At 37.1% G+C, this 20,742-nt stretch overlaps 1 protein-coding gene across 1 annotated transcript in view; it reads right to left on the bottom strand.

Annotated features, from left to right (window-relative positions):
* The window catches only part of VWDE (von Willebrand factor D and EGF domains), a 34,768-nt gene extending 14,257 nt beyond the window's left edge, over nucleotides 1-20,511 (bottom strand). Inside the window, 14 exon segments of the mRNA XM_026077885.1 lie at nucleotides 382-537; nucleotides 3,229-3,365; nucleotides 4,238-5,158; nucleotides 5,161-5,219; nucleotides 5,674-5,882; nucleotides 7,666-7,939; nucleotides 9,906-9,979; nucleotides 10,286-10,500; nucleotides 11,244-11,388; nucleotides 12,862-12,951; nucleotides 14,525-14,784; nucleotides 15,437-15,502; nucleotides 18,747-18,978; nucleotides 20,452-20,511. Of these exon segments, the coding sequence (XP_025933670.1) occupies nucleotides 382-537; nucleotides 3,229-3,365; nucleotides 4,238-5,158; nucleotides 5,161-5,219; nucleotides 5,674-5,882; nucleotides 7,666-7,939; nucleotides 9,906-9,979; nucleotides 10,286-10,500; nucleotides 11,244-11,388; nucleotides 12,862-12,951; nucleotides 14,525-14,784; nucleotides 15,437-15,502; nucleotides 18,747-18,978; nucleotides 20,452-20,496 (2,883 nt within the window). The 5' untranslated portion in view covers nucleotides 20,497-20,511.
* Nucleotides 20,512-20,742: the final 231 nt, after the last annotated feature.

Genomic DNA, 20,742 nt, shown 5'->3' with positions numbered 1-20,742 from the left:
ACCTTTTTGAGTCAGTCTTTATGAGATCTCAGATGTCTACCTCACTTACAGATTCATGCACGTAGACTAGAATCAACTCAATTTTCCCATAAATGTGTCTAATGTCATCTGAAATGCTCTAGAGTAACCACCCGGCCTTTAACTTCTACTCTTGAAGGACATGTCTCTCTGTAGGTCCTAAAACATATCTACCAGTACCCTTGCAGGGGAGCAATCTCAAATGGCACTCAACACTTACATTCAGGTGATGAAACTGAGACCCTAAGTTAAGCAAGTTGAGTTCTACCCTTACTACCATTAAAAAAAGAATAATATCTACATAATATATTGTATTTTTAACAGGAATATCTTTAAGTGAATATTTGAAATTTCGGAGAGTACCTTAATTTGCCACCTGGCAATGGGTTTATCATCAGCGAGATCCATGACATCAGACTGCTGGCCATCGCTTGGTAACTGACAGTCAACAGTCCTGGCATTTTGGAAGGCAGCTGGCATAATTAGAGGTTCTCCAAGAATCCATTGGCTATCATTATACTAAATGTTAAGACAGGGAGTCTGTTTTTCAGTGCAATGCATTATGAAAATATTTTTATCTCAACAAAACATGGACTGCACTGTGTTTAAACATATCTAATGTCTCTGGATTAAAGTGCTATGTGAAATATTAATTTACTATTATTTGCACAGAAGTAGATTTCTACCTAATCTGGTAGTTAGAATACTGGCAGTAAGCCACTAAACTCTTGCACAAGCCAATAAATTACACCACTGCCCCTGCAGACTTCTCTCCTAAACTGTAGTGAGGGCAAGTCATCCAAAGATCTACCTTCAGAGTTCAAGATAAAGAAACAGGGATGATATTTGACCAAAGTCCTAATATCAACTGGAGTTCTTTCTGTAGAAAGTAGAAAGCAGGATTAAAAGCATATTGAAAATAAAGTTAGATGGAAATAAGAATCCAGGCAGACTATGAATCTAGAGAACAGCAAGATCAGAAGTCATTTTGAATTTGACTAGGTTTTAATGAGCTGTCCCTCATTACTTGCTTCAGCTACAGGAGCCAGTCAAGCCACCTTTATTTAACCCCAGTTCTGACATGAGGAGTCATCTGCTGATAAGATCATGATTTTTTTTATGAACAGAAAAAATAACCTCACATAAAAACTTCTGCTGAATGGACATACAAACTATTTCTGTTCAAACAAAACACTTTGACTTTTTTTCTTCCTGTAACTTTTAAAGGAATTCACAGCAAGAGTGAGTAAAAAGAGAGTAGCTAAATACTTCTAAATATTTAATTTTGAGAGCATTTAGTTACACAACCTTTGACATGTGATGGAGTCTCTCTCTCCAGAAACCTTTTGTCATTAGCTGGAGGCATGTTCAGATATTTCTTTCAGAAACATATTGATATTTCAAAAAATCAATTAAAAAATCTTCAGATCTACTAGAGCAAAGTTTCTAGAAAAACTTACTTCTGCCGTTTAATGTAAATAAAAAGGAACTGAGACTGTACTTTGGTTTTTTGGATTAAACCCACTCTCATCCTCTACAGAATCTAAGTAAATTCTGGACCTGTGTAATCATAGGCTCCTTGGCATTGTCCTACCAAACCTCTACCAAGAGAGATTTACTAATCTTGCATCTGTGAGGTCATTCAACACAGATTTCTCTGAATTACCTCTTTTAGCATCATGCATGAGACCTACACCCTTCCCAGCACAGCAGGACAGCCCCTGGGCAATGGATCTGATTTAGCCTTTCACAAATGAAAAGATGAAAAATGAGAAATTCACTTTGTAGTTTGCATTAACTCTAAATTCTGCCAAAATGACTCTTCTATGAAATATTGATCTGTCAAGCTTATCTTAAAATACGTGGACTTCTATACTATTGCAACTCTACAGACATTTGCATAAAGCCACTATTATTCCAGCCTGGGGTGAAAAGAAAAAAAAAGGTCCTTTCTTTGGTATTTTCAGGGAAAAAACATCAACTTCCTCCTGAACTTCAGATAAAAGCAGTGGTTTTTGTTTTCTAACCTGGATCTTGTCAGTGAGAAGATCATCAATAAAAGTGATTTAACAGAAAGTTTTTGTAGTTGGGAGCCAAGTATACTACTACAGAGAGGATTATATCAGAAAATCTTGCCCTGAGTTAAGAGTGAGACATTTCAAACTGTGATAAGTGAGCTCCCAATTATTGTCTCACTGTGAGCTCAGGCTAAAAGTCTTTTAACTTAATGGAGTGTAAATTTACACTCCAGTGCAAAGACTTTCTCATTTCAAGCCAGCCTGCAGATGAGTGGATACATGTTGTGCTCAAGCAAAATCTATAGCCCACATTGCTTAATCTGTCAAAATCATCTTAGCATCTGCAGGCACTAGCTAAGCAAAACTCTTCTGCCTCAAGAATGAAAGTTTCTCATTGAACACTTCCCCTTTTGCCCCCCCCCCGCCCCCATCATCACATCAGTGAAACCCCATTTTACTTTGGAMCTTTTTTAATTTGCATGTCCGAGATGAAGAAAAACCTCAAACCTGCAGAGTGTTTATTCCAGGCTAACATTTTAAATTACTTAAATGTCTTGGGCAAATTCCAGGTTTGGATAACAACATTCTGTCTATACTGATTCCTCCTAAAATTGTATCAGTTTGCAGTACAGTAGTTTTAATCTCCTGTTGATGCCTGGGGTACAGGGCTGATGTATATTATTAAATAGCCAGAGTATTCTACCCTAGAAAAATTGACAATACATCAAAAATGCCCTTCTGTTTTTGCAACAGATTTATTATATTTTTAAAAGGGTTATTTCAAGCATTAGATTGGGACAGAAATCTAGAAATGTCTTTAACCTTGCTGTCCTTTTTCAAAGAAGTGGTTCTTCACTTCCTCTCTATAAGCACTTAAATAAAAGAAAAACAATGTCCCGATTGCTACTAATAGGGATGCACTTGCCCTTTCCTGATGGATAGCTCCTGTACGCTGTTATCTCCCTCTCGGCTGCTGAACATTCCCATTATGTTTTCTATTCCTCTTGTCACTGAGGAAATGGCAATCTTGCAAAGACTTGAGTGTCTGCTGCAAAGTGCTGAGTGCCCTTGCTCTTAGCTTCTGCTAAAGCATGGGCTGTGTCCACATAAATGATTAATAACTGGCTCAGCTAATTAGACTTTTTTTTCTCATTCTCTGAGAAGCTTAAAGGTAATGTTAGTATACATATACCTGTAATTTGCTAATTTCGCATTTCAGACTTGATGACTCCCTGAAGCCACGGCCAAAAGCTCTCACCGACGTGCAGTCATACTGTCAAATATCGCATAACCCAGTATTTTCCAGCTCTGTAATTTCTGGAACCTGGTCTTTGAAGCAGAGATTAGACAGTGAAAGTTGATAATTTAACTGATTCATATGCATTTACATTAAGTAATATGTTTATTTCTCTATCCAACTAAGAAAACTGTATAAACAGCCTCATCCAGTATTTTTTGCTTCACCATTTGAAATCTTCATTCTTTGTATTACAAATGCTTATGAGACAATTCCAGTACAAGTTTAAAAGGTTTATCATCATTTTACCTCTTCCTCCATTTGTTTTTAAATAAGTTGCCAAAATAAAAATGCAATTTCAAAATAAAATATTAAAAGATTTTGTTTGAAAGGATTTTGACTTTCCTAATACTTTTTCTCACACTTTCCCAGTGTGTCTGCTTACCTGCATTTTCTATTTACTGTAAAAACCTGCCCAGCAACATTTGCTATAGCTCTTTTTTCTTCACCATCAATTGTGTTTCCACCATGTTTAACAGTTTGCTTACAGAGATGTAACATCACCAAAATGAAAAGCATTCCGCTTGCAGTTAATAAACASGACCATATAGACTATAAACAACAGGGAACGGATAGAAATGGCAGTTCTTCCCTGCAGAAGACGGGGAAGAATGTGAAAACATGGTAGTCTCTTGGGACAGTACTGTGGATTGCAATCTCACTGAGTGGTACATTTAAGAAATATGACATACCATAAACTAAGCCCATGTTTTGCCCAAGGGAAACAAGACGGCTGAATAGAAAACAATTTTAAATTGGAACTAAGTTGTTGGATAACAAACAGCCCCACTGTAGGGAACCTCTGTCAGTATACCAAAGCAGGAGAGAAAGGCAGGAAAATAAACTTATAGTGCACAAACATCAAAAATGCTATTTAATAAATTTCATTGTTTTGTTCACTTACCAGACAGCATGCTGCAGTCATAAGAGCTATAGCCTTGAAAACATGCACAACCCCATTCTATACATTCTCCATTACCACTGCAGAGATTGGGACATTTTAACGCAATAAGTAGGTTCTCAACTGACCCTTGAAGTTCCTGTCGGTTGTAATTTATTTCTTCTAAAACTCTCTTCTCACATTCATTCTCTAGAAGAGGTAAGAAAGCTTCTGCCCAGCTGAGGTCATCTTTCAGCAGCAAATCTTTAACACACATATCTACTGCATCTTCTACTCGCCTCCCAAGAAGGTCACCACAAGATCTTCCTATGCTGGAATTAACTATCGCCTGCTGGCACAATCCCAAAGCGCTAGACTCAGTCAGGCCTGAAGATGTGGGCCAGGAAGGAAGAAACTTTAGGTGCGTGTCAGTGGCGTAGTCCTCTGGAAAAAAATAGCTATACCCTTCTAGGTCTGCTTGGCTAAGACTTTGGAATGGAAATACTGGACGATATTCATAATAATTTTGGCGCTTCCCTCTACTTCCAACAGATCGGTCTTTGAGAAGACGAGTACCGTAATTGTGAGGATTTCTTTTAATGCCTGAGCTTGAAGTTCCTTGTCTTTCTGTCCAAGTATTTTCTACTGAACTTGTGTTTACCAGTGATATTTTGTGAAGTTCGGTTTGCTTATCAGATTGATCCTTCGTCTGCAGAAGTGAAGAAGATTCCATTTCACGTGCAGATGAACGTTTCTTTAAGCCTCTGACAAGATCAACAGGACTGAGACACTCAGCAGTGACATCCAGTCCTGGTACCAAAGAAAGAAATCTACCATTTTCACTTTCTTTGCAAGAGAGAGGAAATTCCAATTTAGAAGCTGACTCTAGTTTATTCTCTGATCGATATAGTCCAGCATCTTCAAGTGTGCAGTCACAGAAGCTCTTTTTGTAGAAGATGTTAAAGAAGCAGGTGTCTTGTCAAACAAACTATCTCCTGGTGAAATTCTAGAGAAAAAAGAAAAAAAGAAGTTGCATCTCAACTGCCTTGTCTGTTTTCTTTGTTTTAGTAAAAATGTGGTGTTTGTTTTGCTTTTTGTTGTTTCATACTTCTACACCATAGATGACAAAATCTGCAGCATTCAGCTAAATTTAAGGACCCCAGCTAAATTACAAAACCATGAGAGTAACTTATAACAAAGGGATTGAGTGACTGTTCTGTAAACCTTGGTATTTTGTTCAAAACTTACTCAAACTAACCTTATGTCATAATTACTAGTTAAATACCAATTTGGCACTTCAGTTTCAATTCACACCAAAATTAATCATGGAAAGTAACGATAGCATTTTAACATCAACTTAAGTTAGGAAGATTTTTTTATATAGACAAGTTGTTAGGAGTGCAAAGGAAAGCCAGAACCAAAAATGATGACATTTGATTGAAACAGAAGTATTTTGTTACCTCCATTCATTAATAAAAGAAAAAGGAACATTAGAATTGTTTGGGATTTCCATCCCACTTGCAGTGTGATAGTCATTCTCTGCACTTCCGTCAAAGGTGCCACAGAGTCCCATTGTATTTTTGTAATCTGAACTGGGTGCCCTAAGCGTTATGCTCATTCCCCATTCACTCACATCAGCACGAACGAAAGCTCCAGAAGAAAACAAGACCTAAAAAGAGATTGGCGATATCATCATGAGAAACACTTTTAATAAAATGAGGTATGTTTGTTGGCAAAGAACAATTTACAAAGGCCAGGTGTATAAAAACATTCCATTAAACTCTGGCTCTAACTAATCTGGATCAGAAAAAAATTGTTATTTCTTCTTTTGGCAAAGCCTTGTAGAAAAGTCCCGTACATCCCAACCTTAGCAAGTACGACTGTCAGCTAGGTGGTGCGCTGTATGTCAATTATTCATTTCACCACTAGCAGATATTCTGTGAAAGGTCAATGACCTCAAAACCACAGAGAATCAAAGATCAGCTGGGCAAAGAAAAAGAGGCCACTCACTTGTGGCACATGCTGGCACAGGACAAGGGATAATTCTGGTCATATGAATCGATTCTTTGGTGACACTTTTCTCAACTATCTTTTTGTGAGCTACATGATTTTCTGTGTGCGAGTAGCTTAATACAGAGTCATTTCCCACCTACAAAGCTGATCCTAAATGTTCAGGATAGTTCAAAATAATCTCAAACATTTACTATTTTATYTTAGGCAACTTTATAATCTCTTGAAAGAAACTTATGAGTTTCAAGAGCAAAATCCTCTCCATGGACAGAATTACACACTTGAATAGGCTATGGTATTTCAATTGCTATCAATATATTATTCATAAGTTCTGCAATGCTCATTTATTGATCAAGCAGAAATGTTATTCTAAAAATATACTGAGTGGAATTAATACTTTCTAATTTACTAATCTGAAGAATTAAAGAACACAATCCAGTTGCATGTTTTTCCTTGCAGAAAACACAAACAAATTGCATTGGGGTGCTGTGCCAAAGGAGAAGAACAGACTCTTGTGCATATATAAGAGAAGTAAACAATAACCATTCACGGGAATCCATGAGACATGGATAGCTGAAGTGAGGACACAAGATTTTATGACTTCTAAGTGTAAACACTGTTTCTGTTATTGACTTGCTGCACAAATCTGAGCAAGTCACTTAATTTTTCTGTTTTTCCATACCCTTACCTATAAAAGGGAGGAATTTCATGTCTCTATTGCCTAAAGATGTCTCGATATTTAATATCTAAAGTCTTCAAATGAACTGCTTCAGATAAAAGCTAAATATTTAAAGTATTCTTCTACTGATAGCTAAACCCAACTTGAAAAGGCATATCGGTTTTTATGGCTTGCCTTCCAGACCAGAGTGATTAGAGAGAAGCAGAGTGTTTCATTTTTACATTCTGCTTCATTTCAGGTTCACTGGAGCCCTACAGCAATGTTACCTATGAAAGAAAAGTGATAGCAAATTATACAAACAAATGTGAATATTATATTTGAGGGCCACCTAGAGAAGCCACTGACACGTTTAATTCTATTCATGCCATTTGGCATACCCAATTATTTGCATACACAGGCTTTCCAGTATGACACTAGTATGAGCAAAACACTGCATGCATAGCAGAGATCCCATTTTGGAAAATTAGTACTGCTAAATAAGTGCATATTGATTCACACAACTGCAAAATCCATACAATGGTTGTATGCTGGGATTGCCAACACGGTTCCAGAAAGGTGTCCATGCTGACACATCACTGTTTTCAAGGATAGCACCCCTCACTTACATGCAAAACACTGGTCAAAGGACCCTAACTGTAAAATAGGCTTTATTGTTTTGCTTAATTGCAGGAAATAAAGCATGTTTAGTTCTATAATTGGTGTGAACTGACAAAAATAATTGCTGAGATAAATATTACCTCAGCAAGTAATATTTACCACTTACTGTTACTTTTCTTCCTAGGTAGGATTCAGTGATCCTGACATTGCTTCCAGTTGTGTCTCTACTTATTACAGATAAGTACGGCTGTGACTCACGTAGCTGACCACTGCACATGTCAAATGCAATTATATCACTTCCTTCTTTGGCAACAAAGCCACAGTTACAGGAGGCTGGATAGTGAAGATTCCCACAGTCCCACTGGCGAATGTGAACTTCAAAATCTCGGGACGTACTCTTATAGAGAACAAACGTTCCTGTTTCAAAATTGTCGTAAAGTCTGGAATCAAAAGAAAAACACATGATATTGCTTTGGTTATAAAACACCTGTATCACTACATGTCAGAAACTTTATCTTAATACAGATTTCAAATATTTTGTGAGCTTCRATTCTACAAATTATGTCCATGCATCAGGAAAGCCAAACAGCACAGCACAAACCAACACACAACTGTTTTTTTTCCTGGATAATCAACATCATATCTTCTTATATGCAGCTATGAATCAAAAATTTAAAACTGAGCTACACCAGAAAAAGAAGCAAAAAAGAAGGTTAATGAGTGGAGTATACACAGACGTTTCTGAATGGACACACAACCGTAAAGCCACTGCCATTCTCCACTACTACCTAACTGTGCTCACGTATACTGTGACATGGAAGCGGAAGGTACTTCTCACTCTTTGTGTTTCTACAGCAATGCATCTGTTCAGCAAGAGCAAGATGTTTAAYTGTGTGCACATACAGGGCAGGTGTGTTGAAGTTTGTATAAGCACCCTTCACAAAATGATTTAGATCATAGAGTATGTAATTTAGAAAGTCACATACTTCAAGAAAGGTCTGTTTTACTACAGACAAGATGGACAGTGCTTACTCCTGAAGGTTTGAAAATGATTTAAAATGAAAAGCATAAATAGTGGCTTTCTTTTTTCCTTAGGGTTAGCCATCTGTTCCCTGAAGCAAGGTTAAAATAGCCAATTTAATGATTCAGGGTGGGGGGAGAGAGGGAGAAAAAAAAACACTTTCACTGTTAAGTTTAACAACCTCTTAGCTATAAATGGCATTTGACAGTTGATTGCAGAACAGTGATTTGCTCTGTGAATAATGGCCCAACAGAAAAACTGAAGACAGTTGCCCTACTGGGACTGCACAGGACTACCTGTGCTTTAGCATGGACAGCTCCCTTTCCCCAGTTTGTAAAATAAAGTAGCAACACTGTTTATCCTTAAAAATATTTTTTTCCCTTAAGCATCATGCTTCCAGCAAGAACATATCGCAGTAAATCACACTGTTTCAAAAGGAGGCTTGATGGCAATACATCAATGGTTAAAATGCCCTGTGAAGCCATCCCTATAATTTCCACTGAAGGAGGAAATGCAAGATAATCACCGTGACTTTTTTTTTTTTTTTATTATGAATATCATTATTATTAGTCACAGTGCTATCAGAGTAGCCATTACAATCTGTCTTTTCCCTTCCTTTATCAGGTTCACAAGAAGATCCAGGTTGTGAGTTGCACACCCTTATTTGGAGGCAAGGTTCCTCTCACCCTGTCACTTGAAGAAACATGCTTTTGCTGAGCAGAGAATATACAATTCCCATGCATGGAACCTGGACTTGTTCTGGCCATGAATTAGAAACACTTGGAAGACAGAAGCATACCAAAAGCAGGCCACTGGTGGACAAGGAAGCAGTCTTCATTTTGGTGGAAGTTTTAGTAATGTGCAAGGGACAGCAGCTAATAAGTAGCTTTCAAAGCCATGAACTAACTCAACGCAATGTTACACAGACAACAGCTAGCTTCTAGTGACTTGATCCTTACAGGGATTCAGATACTTACTCCCAAGGTCAGAGAAACTATGCTGTAGACTGGAAACTCTTTTGAATTAAAATAGTTTTGCTTAATCGAGCATTTCATCATTATTCATATTTAGTAACAATTCCATCTTTCGTATCCAATAGCCTGTACGGCCACTGTTCCTCCCTTGCACACTCCTCAAAAAAGGAAAACAGTCCATTTTCTTTACCCTTTTGCCACACCCCAAAACTTGCATTTGAAAGTATAAATATTACAAACATCGTCAACAGTGGCAAGAAGCTTTTGCTAACTGAAGAATTGTCCTTATTGTCCAGGAGAGAGTATAAAATACAGAAGGCAACGGTGGAAAAGTATAGTTAAATTATATCATTAGCATAGATAGCATAATATGAAATCACTTAAAATTAAGAGCAGCAATCTAGTGATTACCTTCCATCAAATGTAATTATATGAGGGTCAGTAAATGAGTAGCAGTAAGCAGTGGGTAGATCCTTTACGGTAATCTTCAAAAGAAAGATGTAGTAAGTCAAGCCAGGTTAAGAATAAACAGACTCAGGCAAATTATTTATCTTGAGATACTAGTTTACTTTTCAATCAGTGTGTTATACTACACTTTTTAACTAACCTAAGTAGTTATAAAAAAAAAGTTAATTCAAATAAAAACGCAGGATTTGAATGGAAATAAAACAATGGATACTGAACACTAGAAATCTTGGTGTGACTCAGTATGTCACACTTGAAATAGGAGCTTCGTTTACATCAGCCACATTTTTGGCTTGCTGGTTTTACAGAGTTAGAAGGTTTCCAACCTGTGTGCTTTCTGGAGCATAGCCATTCCACAGGAAATTATCACTGGATATAGGTTCCACCACAATCCTGGTAATTCTGTCTCCATCCTGCATAAAGTCTGTCACAGCAGTGAAATAACTTACAGCTTGACTACAAATTCCATTATTGCAGGGTTTCTGGAGAAGATCCACATGACAAGAAGAAAGAGCCAAGTTTAAACCTAACTGTTCTTCACCTGTTTTAATGAAAACACATCATTAGTGAGTTTTCCTCTAAACAAGTCACATATTCCTATAATACTGTCAGTATAAATACTAAGTTATTTACAAATAAGAAAGATTTTTCTGTCTATAAATGAAAATAATTATGTATTTTACTGGGTTTTGGTCATGCAAAACCCCCTCTCTAAATCTTTGTATACACACACACACAGACACAGAGAAATGGTTTTGAATTTTTCAGTGTCRAATGAAAATCATAATAGTCTTGCTGATACAACATAAAAATGGTTGTCTGCATAGGCAAAGCTCCTCCTGGAGTTCACAGGACCTGTTCTTCACAAGGGACTATAAAAGAGAATAATAACAGTAAAAAAAAATGAGGATTTCATGACTGCATATACAATACTTACAACCAATACAATTGGGCAATAACTGAACTAAATTCTAAACTTTGCAAATACTACAGCATTCAATTTTGTCTATTCAATTCAACAAAAAATGGCTCTGATAATCCATAGCTGCCAAAAACACCTGCTAACTTCAGGTACTGAAATTATGTACACACGGCTAAGTAATGGATTATGGATGTGTCCGCCAGTACTGTCAACAGCAGTGTATTCAGCCTGTGAATATTTTGTTCTAATATTTTCTTAAATATTTTATAATGTACCAGCTTTCCCAGAGAAGCAGACCAAAGAGAATATTTAGAAAAACATATTAAATGTACAAAATGTAATAAACCCCAGGATATACTTACCTTGGTCAACAGTATTTAATGTTAGTGAAATTTTGCAGTCATTTTCAAGCTGTCCAAATTCAGGACAAGGAATAGGAATTCTACTTTCTATTGCCAGTCTGTATTCCTTCTCATCTTCCGATATACTATATGTTTCTGGATATATCTAGCACAGAAGAAATCGTACTTAAAATACAAACTTTTGGGTGAACCGTAGTACTGCTTACTAACCAGCAAGACACATCAGGAGTGAGGTATAGAAAACTGAAGACAAGGAATGGCATGGTGCATGGCCCACTCTACTTGATGAGGCTTATTAGGATGGGCTGAAGAGCAGAGGCACACTGGGGAGAAGATGAGGACACTGTGGCAAGAGTCTTGGAAGGGTGAGAATATGGGGCAAGGAAAAGGCAACTGTACAGGCTTGCTAGAAAGGTAAGGAATTATCGAACCCCATTAACACAAAATGTGTTCTCTGGATAACTCCTGGAGAATAAAATACAATACAGCAAATTGCTGTATTGTCTGCAAAAAATAAATAAGCTACCTATGGGCAACAATGTTCTGAAAGAATTTAAAAGCACAGTATTTTCTCTGGAAACCCACTCTGTAAATTTACAATAGACATATAATCAGAAATGCAATGAGGAACCAAAATACAGGGGCCTGCAACTGAGCATTGTATATTGGGCGAATCTCTCAAGACAGCCTCACCATGTGAAAGGGAAAATAATGCAATCAGGTGTTGTACTACGGAATTCTGCAGAATTTCACGTACATGAGACTAATTTGGGCCTTGATCCTGCAGAAATATAAGCTCACACTTAACTTTATGAATGGTGAATCATCACTCAAGTCAACAGTATAATTCCTAATATGTAATCACGTGCATGCATCTTTCTGGGATTGAGGGCCTTTTCCTGGCTGCTAAGTGGGCCCATAGAGCTACATCCATAGTAGGAATTAAAATGAGTTTGGACCTGGTTTCTGACCGAACAGCATGGCACAGCTCATGTCTATGTGATTAAACTTTCCCCAATTCCACTGTCTAACCCCAAAACAGGTTGGCCTCAGCCTTCCCTCATCCCCATGGTCAGCTGGGAATACTCGCTCGCCAAGGCTATCCTGCAATCCAGGCCCGAGCGTCTTCTGGGAGCGCCAGCGGGCATGGGCCAAAATCATGCCAGAAAGGCAGAAGCAATTAAATTTACAGAACAATTAGCTTGACCAGGCCCTGAGGTCAGGGCATTCACTGCGCCATTATAATTTGTGTGAGCTGATGATTCAGTCTTCCTGCATCTTGAGTAGATGGGGCAACACAGCAATAGCTTTGACTCCCCCAAAGCTTGACAAATCTAAGTTCACTACAGCCAAGTATACGCTCTGTTAATTCAGAATACATCTTGAGTGCCTTCTAGTCAGAGGCCCAACTGTTTTCTGTGGCTGTTGTGATTCCAGCTTACTTTCATTCAGCATCCTACATGATTTTATCACTGTGGAACACATAATAATTGCAAAACGTTTACTGATGTAAATGTTTTAATGCACCCACAGAAAATCTATTAATATTTATATGTTAGCTGCAGTAATACTCAAAGATTCCTGCTACAATAAAGATATTGTTTTCTTTTCAAATTACCTTAATGCCAGCAAAAAATTCCTCACTCTCAACAGGAGAGCTTTTTATATTGGGTTCCTCCAAGAGAAAAGTAGAACTGCTACAGTAAACCTGTAGAACAAAAACAACACAATAGAATATACTTTTGGCTTGGAGTCCTTCTGTGAACACAAAAAACAGCCATAATGGGTCAGCTTAAGGGATTCATCAAGGCCAGTCTTCACCAGAAGTTATCACTTGTCAGTGGTGGTGCTTATGGAAAATACAGAAATGGATCAAGTACACAAAGACCTTTTCCTGGCATACTCTGTCAGTGCTTCAGAGCCATCCTGAACTAAAGGCTGCATACAGATCATCACGTTTAGCAAGCACCCAGACCTCCATGGATTTGACTAATCGCTTCTGAACCATTTCTGGGCCCTAACATCTTCTGGAAATGTATTCTATTCTTTAATTACGTGTTATATACTTATTTTTGTGTGTTTTATGTTTGTTGCCTTTTAGATCTTATATTACACAAAACAACCAGCCCCTACTCCTCCTCTTCTTACTATACCTTTTCCTGGTATTATGGGGCTGGACAATCTCCTTTTCAAACTGAGGAAGTTTACTGTAATCTCCCTTCACACTGAGCCAGTCACATGCCACTAGTCACTCTTTTTTCCATTTCTTTTGCTATACCCTTTTTGAGATACAGTGATGATACACGTGATATTTGAGATTTTGGGCAAATCAAGAATTTATAGCAGCAGCATGTAGTTCACGCCTTCATTCTGTGTTCCTTTCTTTTTGACACTGAGCTAACATTGTCAGACAACTATTCACAAATGCTCTGAAGGATTTTTGAGGACTAGCAGTTACTATTGTTGTCTATAAGCTGTCCAAGCAGCCTGCCTTTGGCCCGAGTCCCAGTGCATTACCAAGATAAAACAACTTAGGAAAACAGAAGCAAACTGGGTATTAAAAATAAAATTACATGCTTTTTTTTTGGCCAGGAAATATTAACCTGCATTTTGGTATGTACAGGTAGAAAGTCTATCGTTTTTTCAGTGCTTAAGCTTCTCAGCATTACCACATGATCCTAGATCTTGAGTCGGCTACCACTTAAGTTAACGGAATTACTTCCATTGCTTTTAATGGTGGAGATTAAACCATTTAAATATTATTCAAGAGAACTTAAACCTCTGAACATCATGGTCAAGAAGTAGTTCGTTATTGATTCAGGGGAAGAGTTATTTACTGGATCAACAACACAGCTTCTTACAACAGCTAGCTCTTATAAGCTCTCACTTAGATGCAGTTGCATCCAAAGTCTTCTTAATTTACAGTATCAAATAAAATCACAGTAGAAGGTGAAGATGATGCAACTTGAATAAACATTTATCTACTGCAGGCATGCTACATTACTGAGACTGCGAGTCTCAAAACTTTAATGGCAGTGGTTACTACTGATACATCCTGTGATGTTTCCACATTCATACGGGCACTGTTGATGTAAATAACACCTGGAGGCATAATTTTTCTGCCAAGAAATATTATGTGGAAAGGTGCTGGGACCCTGTCTCTAACAACTGTTAATACCTACTCAGCATTATGAAATCATATGTCAATAGATAAAATGCCTATGGAGGGAATATAACATGTTTACAAAGATACAAAGAGATTATAATTATTTTTAACATACTCTGTCTCCAAGCTTCAGGTTTATGCCATCTAGTTCTAAAAGTGAGAATGTATGAACTGCTGTCTCACATTTCAGTTCTTCTTTGATACCTTCAGGAGAAAGTCTGGACCAAGCTACAATAAATCCAACTGAGCTGTTTGCAGAAGGAATGCCAAAGGTACACCTTAGGTATATGCTGCCTTTGATCCACTCTGCTACAACTTCAGGGGTAGCTGGTAGTGGTGGTGACACAGATGCAGATGATGAAGGAGCCAGTTTACCTAGTCAAACAAAAGTGTAGTTTGTGTTTTTTATTCTGTGCAAAAACATTATTGGATGAAATAATATTGACATATACTTTGTCAGTTAATAAACTAATAATATTTACCTTTTCCATATATATAATTCTTATGTAATTAAGAGAATCAGTGAAAAAGTTATTTTCCTTGTATTAATTATTAACATGAGAAAAATCTCTTTATCAGCATATTTTAGCCCACAGGAAGACGCTGAAAAGGGGAAAAAACTGAGGGAATAAAATGCAATGAATCGTCTTACCAGAGAGGAGAGAGAAACATGTAAAGGAATTTGTGCGACGGAATAGTATTTTCTCCACTTATAAAGAAGAGGAAAAGAATTGGCAACAGTATGATTCTGTGGGAGTTAAATATAAAATGAATCTGCAAATCAAAGTAATTTGTAAATCAGCATTATTAAAATTACATTTTAACATTTATTCTGAGCATTATGCTCAGAAACCACATTTGTAATCCCAGATTGGAAATTATTTCTAAACTGCTCATCCTGCAGAAGATCAGGCAATACTGTTGATAACATGACCATTTTTTATTCAAGACAAAATATGACTAAATGTTGAAGTCATTGGGTCATGGATGCAAAGAGAATCCCGAAATATCAAAAGGAAATACTTACTGCTATAGATGCCTTGAATTTCTACTCCCCCAGGACCACAGGTCTGTGGCTTTGCATATGCAACAGCTCTAAATTGTTCTTAAGTGATATATTCATATCCATACAGATTAATTACTTACCAAGGCTCCTAAAATACTGCCCCATGTTAAAATTATGCCAAATATCACAAGACACTAATTGAAGTGTAAATTACCAGAACAGAAGAAATCTTGTAATACCATTCATATACAATTACGACAGGAGTCAGTACAAAACCTTAAACTGGAAATCACAAGTAAATTAGCTGTATTTAGGAGCAAGGGTACAGAACATCTTACCATCTCTGCATCTTTTACTACAGATTTAACCCAGCCAAAACCTAGAGGCTTTTGCTAGTGAATAAGAAGGAATTAAAATATTATCTTGATTATCTTAGGTATTTTTTCTCCCCAAAATCCATATCTGAGTGATTATTCACTAACTGTGACCCAAGACAGCCAAATTCAGTGCAAAACTATTTTGAAAGATCATCTTTCCAAGGGACCTAAGAAAAAGTACTTGTGATCTGCTATTGTTTGCTACTTTGAATGTTATTACAAAAAAGTATAACTTTGATTAAACATGAAAATACCAAATGCATTTGGAACAGGAGTAAGAAGAGGTTACTCAGTCTTCTCAAACTCAGTAAAAGGGCGGCAGCACTGAAAAACCCATTCTCTAACAAGAGGTTTGGATGTTCCACACTCTAGTGATACCACATCTGTATTCCTCAGCGCATACAGAAGAGACTGTTTGAAAATCTGCACAAAGTGTTTACAGCTATCAAGTACTAAAGAGAAAACACAGCACATAGTTTAATCTTGATAGAAAGAGAAGCACAAAAGCACAAAGAACTTAGCATGAGAAATCATCTCAGAAAGGGCTTTTAAACTCAAAATATGTTTCAGATTTACAGCATTCACAAGAGCCAACCCAGAGTTACGGCTGCTTCTCATCTACATCATTTTGAGGCAGTAAAAATTGCTAGATCTCTAACTATGGTTTTTATATCCTTTTTCCTCTTCATGAACCCATCAAACAAGCAAATGCAAAGTCCTGTTGTGGAGGAGCTCTTCATTGCTTCAGTCACTTCCATGCAGAAATGCCCCATTTCTGGCTTTTTTTCCTTTTAATAAACCCTTGGAGATTCTAAGGATATAATGATGGGTTAATAACACACCAGAACACACTGATAGTTTTGCTGACAACATGAGGCCAAATTCTGCTACTCTTACAGAGCAATAAACCCAAGATTGACTGAATCAGGGTAGGGACTCTTATGTATCAAGGCTACAGTGGCTAAAATGAGACCATCCACAAAATGCTGCACAAGGAATGTGGCTCCCCGATAGGGTCCCTCAAGGAATATTTGTTTCCTTAAAATATTAGTCTTCACCTTCATGTGTGGCCCTGGGCTGGACTTTGGGTGATAAGCTGGTGATAAGGACAGGGAAGAACAAGGCCAGCTGAGAATGTATTTCACTACCACTAACCAGCAAGAGCTAAATGAGTCTGTGCTCCATTCTTTTAATTCCAGCGGTAAAAAAAGTATTTTCACTGGAGCTTTAAGTTGCTCACTTTTTGGGGCTTTCCATACATTGTCGAAGAGGAACTGTGTTTTTGATTGCTGTGAATTTGACCTAACATGTTTTGGAAACTGGGTTCCCACTTTAAGTAACAAAACCAGGAAGCCTTTGGGATGTTCCTCCTCTTCCCTCACAGCATCAGTAGATATGTACTGCATACTTTACAATAATTAAGGACTAAGAAATTTAATAGCTTACAAAAAAGTTTATTTTTTTAAAATCTGCAGACAGTGCCTAGTGCAAGGGGGTTCTGGGATTTACATGTATTTTCCTTTCATTATTTTCAATTGGAAAAAGAAAATTGGTTCCGAGTTTAGCTGAACACAGGAAATACTTTCCAATATTTAATAACAAAAATAAAGAGTATATTATGCTTAAACATCCTTACAAATTCAGTGAGTGACACCAGTTAAAAAATTTTAACTAGAAGAACTGACTAGGTTTTCAATAACTTATTTTTTCCTTGCTGAAAAAAAAAGTTCATCATAGCAGTTAATTCATTTTGTGAATCAATGTACCTGCATTTTTTTTTACAGGCAAAAAGTGCATGTTTTGATAATAAAAGATTTATATACACTATAATTAACTTTAAGAAAACACTGTTTTAGGAAAACAACTGTCCATCCTTATAATTTCAATTCTAGTAAATATGCTTTAAAGGCAAAGTTTTATTTTATTATGGTTGTGAGACACAAATTAAATTTACAAATAGTCACTAATAAAGGACATGACTTAGCATAATAGGAGTTTCTCACTAGCCCATATAACACACTACTGGTGGAAATACTTGCAATATTTCCACGTGTGATATACTATGTTGCTCTGCTTTGTTGCTTTTTAATAATTATAATTGTAAGAGTTTAATATTGCCTTCCCTAAATTATCTAAAATGTGTGGCATAAGTAATAAAATCTTGAAGTTTTGGGCTGTGAATAGCAACATGCTTTTGCAGCACACAGGGCCAAGACATCTGAAGGCACTGTTAAGAGAATTTTCCTGCAGTTCTTTCCCATAGCCCTAACAAAATGTGTATCAGTAGAGTATTTCCACTTTGCATTTGCTTCTAGCAACAATGTGCATACTCTCCAAAAAGAAGATAGAAGAATTACAGTAAAAAAGATATTCCTAATGAAGCTAAACAATAACTGATATGCATATAGTTTGGTCAAGTTCTTAAACAAAATTTACTCTGACACATAATTATATCTCACCAATGAATATTCACAGAGTCTGAGTGTCAGCCTAAGTACTCTGAATTTTCATTTCTAAATGTGTCTTCTGTCCCTACCTGACTATGTCAGAAATTTAAATTCCTATGTTCCTGGGCGTTGAACAGTACTTGAGTGCCAAATATAAACTAGAAGTGGATGGTGTGAATACACCTTTCCACATCACGTTATTGTTGTATTGTATCAATATTATAAGTCGGGATTACAGAAAATTTTAGTACACATAGCTATTTTGAAATGTTTATGTTCAGCAAAATGTCTTACAAAATGTAACTTAAAATATATACATTATAGCTTTTATGCTGTTGTTTTTAGCTATTTTTGAACTAACTTTAAAATGAGCAAACATCAGAGAGCACCTACCGGGAATGTAATAGACTTCTTTTTAGAAGGTTAACGTAAGAACATCAGAAAACTTGACAAACACTTACTAATAAACACAGACATTTCACTGAGTTGGAGCATGCATTTTCTCACCTTCAGCACAATAGCCCATGCACCCTTGGGTGGGCTGTAGGAGGTAAACAAAGAAATCTCCACAGTTTCTCACACTGACGGGGATTCGGAAAAGACAGCAGTCTCTCAAAGTGCTGAAGAAAAACCGCCAGGTTGCACAAGCTGTTAACTGCTTGATCTCACCAGGCTGAGGCATGGATTCGCGCTCCCGCAGGGACAACCAGACAGGCGCCTGAGTACCACAGTGGTTCATCTGAAGCACCAGAGAAAAACAGCAGAAAACCATTAATGCTATATTAAGCTGTTGCTGTGCTCCATCCTTCCAGCTATGTTATCTAGAGTCTTCTGTATTTGGGTGGTGGACTAGCTYTATCAGGTAATTTACTAAACACTTCGTACTTAGGTCGGATTTTTAAAACTTTCCCGGATGATCTGAATGGATACGTTGTTAGTCCAGCCTGTGCTTTGGAAAACATCTGGTGAAAATGTCACATTATTCCCTAGTTGACCTTGCTGGTTCTTTGCATGTATAGTATCCACGCTGAGAAAATAGAAGTAGTTAGTTAGTTTGTATTAAACCAACTGAAAGTCCTTCAGGAAATGCAGTTTTTTACAGTATAATAGCCTGGATAAGAGGACTTGAAGAGTTCTGCGACACTGCTGCTATTGCACAACAAATTGCACATGCAGCACACCAGACTCCTTGGGGACGCTAGATGCGAATCGTGCCATGTTACGGACCGGCCCGCAATGCGGCGCGAACTGGAGCGAAAGCACAGCGTTCCCCCAAGCACGAGGCCAAGCTTTCTCGGCCCTTCCTCGCCTCTGGGACACAGCCCTCCAAGGCCAGGACTCAGCTGCAAATTAAAGATAGGATTTACCTGCGAACTTCAGTGGCTTTATACTGCTCTAGGGATTAAAAATGGGGGAGGGGGCTGCTGTAAGCTCAACTGAATTTTAGTGGTATGTTTTAGCTGTTTTGTGTTCCTGTTAAAAGTGTTCTGTTCTTATGCACTTTCATTCATTAGAAAAAACACGGGTAAAATATTCTAATGATTTTTTTTAAATAAGGAAATGTTTTAAAATAGGAAATTGTAAAGACATATCTCCTTAAGATATATCTATTACAGCGATGTTGAAGTAGCTCCAAAATCAAGCATTACAAATCTAAGGTATTAAATATTCCAAGTAATTTTTGAGTCTTCAGGGATTTGCAAATGACAAGAAAACTAATCTTCAGTTACCTCTGTGAGTTCAAGTCATTTTAGGATTAATCTCTTCTCTCTTATGCGATCACTTTATTATTGGCATCATGTGGCTACAAGTCTTTATACTGCTTTCGCATGTCCTTAGTAATGGACTAACTGACCATCATATAGTTGTGGTTTTAAAGCATGATATTGCTGCTGTGCTAGCATTGAGAAAAATCACCTTTAGCAGTGACTGCAAATGACAGTTTTTGAATGCTCTAAAAGCAGTATAATTTATTATATTATAGGAGCTCTGCTCTAGCCCGTTCAATTTAAAAATTTTCAGCCCATAATTTGTAAGACTTTACTGTCCAGTTAACATATTTTTAATAGTTGTGTATTTACAGAGATAAAGATGGTTTGCACCCCTCCATATCAGTCTCCATAATTATCTTCTTTTTTTATACCTATCTTACTGAGAATTTTCTAAGAAAAATATGTATTATTTCTCATAAACAAATGAGGTGTAACAATACCTCCACACACTTGCTTGGCATCTCAGCCGGCTTATCAAAAATCATAAAGTGGTACCATCCTGGTGTTAGGGAATGGTCACATATTAAATCCTGAATAGCTGATTGCTGCAGGTGAGAGGAATCAAAATCAACACTTCGATAAGGGCTCTTCAGGATCTGATGTCCACCAGGATGGCATTCAAGAACTGTGAAATGAGAATATTAAGATGAATGTCTAACAAATGTGTTAGAAAAAATTTTAAATATTTCTTACTGGAAAATTTGAAGATACTGCAATATTACATGAGACCT

This window comes from Apteryx rowi, unplaced genomic scaffold (assembly GCF_003343035.1).
Source record: "Apteryx rowi isolate R43461 unplaced genomic scaffold, aptRow1 scaffold_465, whole genome shotgun sequence".
NCBI classification, from domain to species: Eukaryota; Metazoa; Chordata; class Aves; order Apterygiformes; family Apterygidae; genus Apteryx; species Apteryx rowi.
This window is presented reverse-complemented; position numbering and strand designations above follow the sequence as displayed.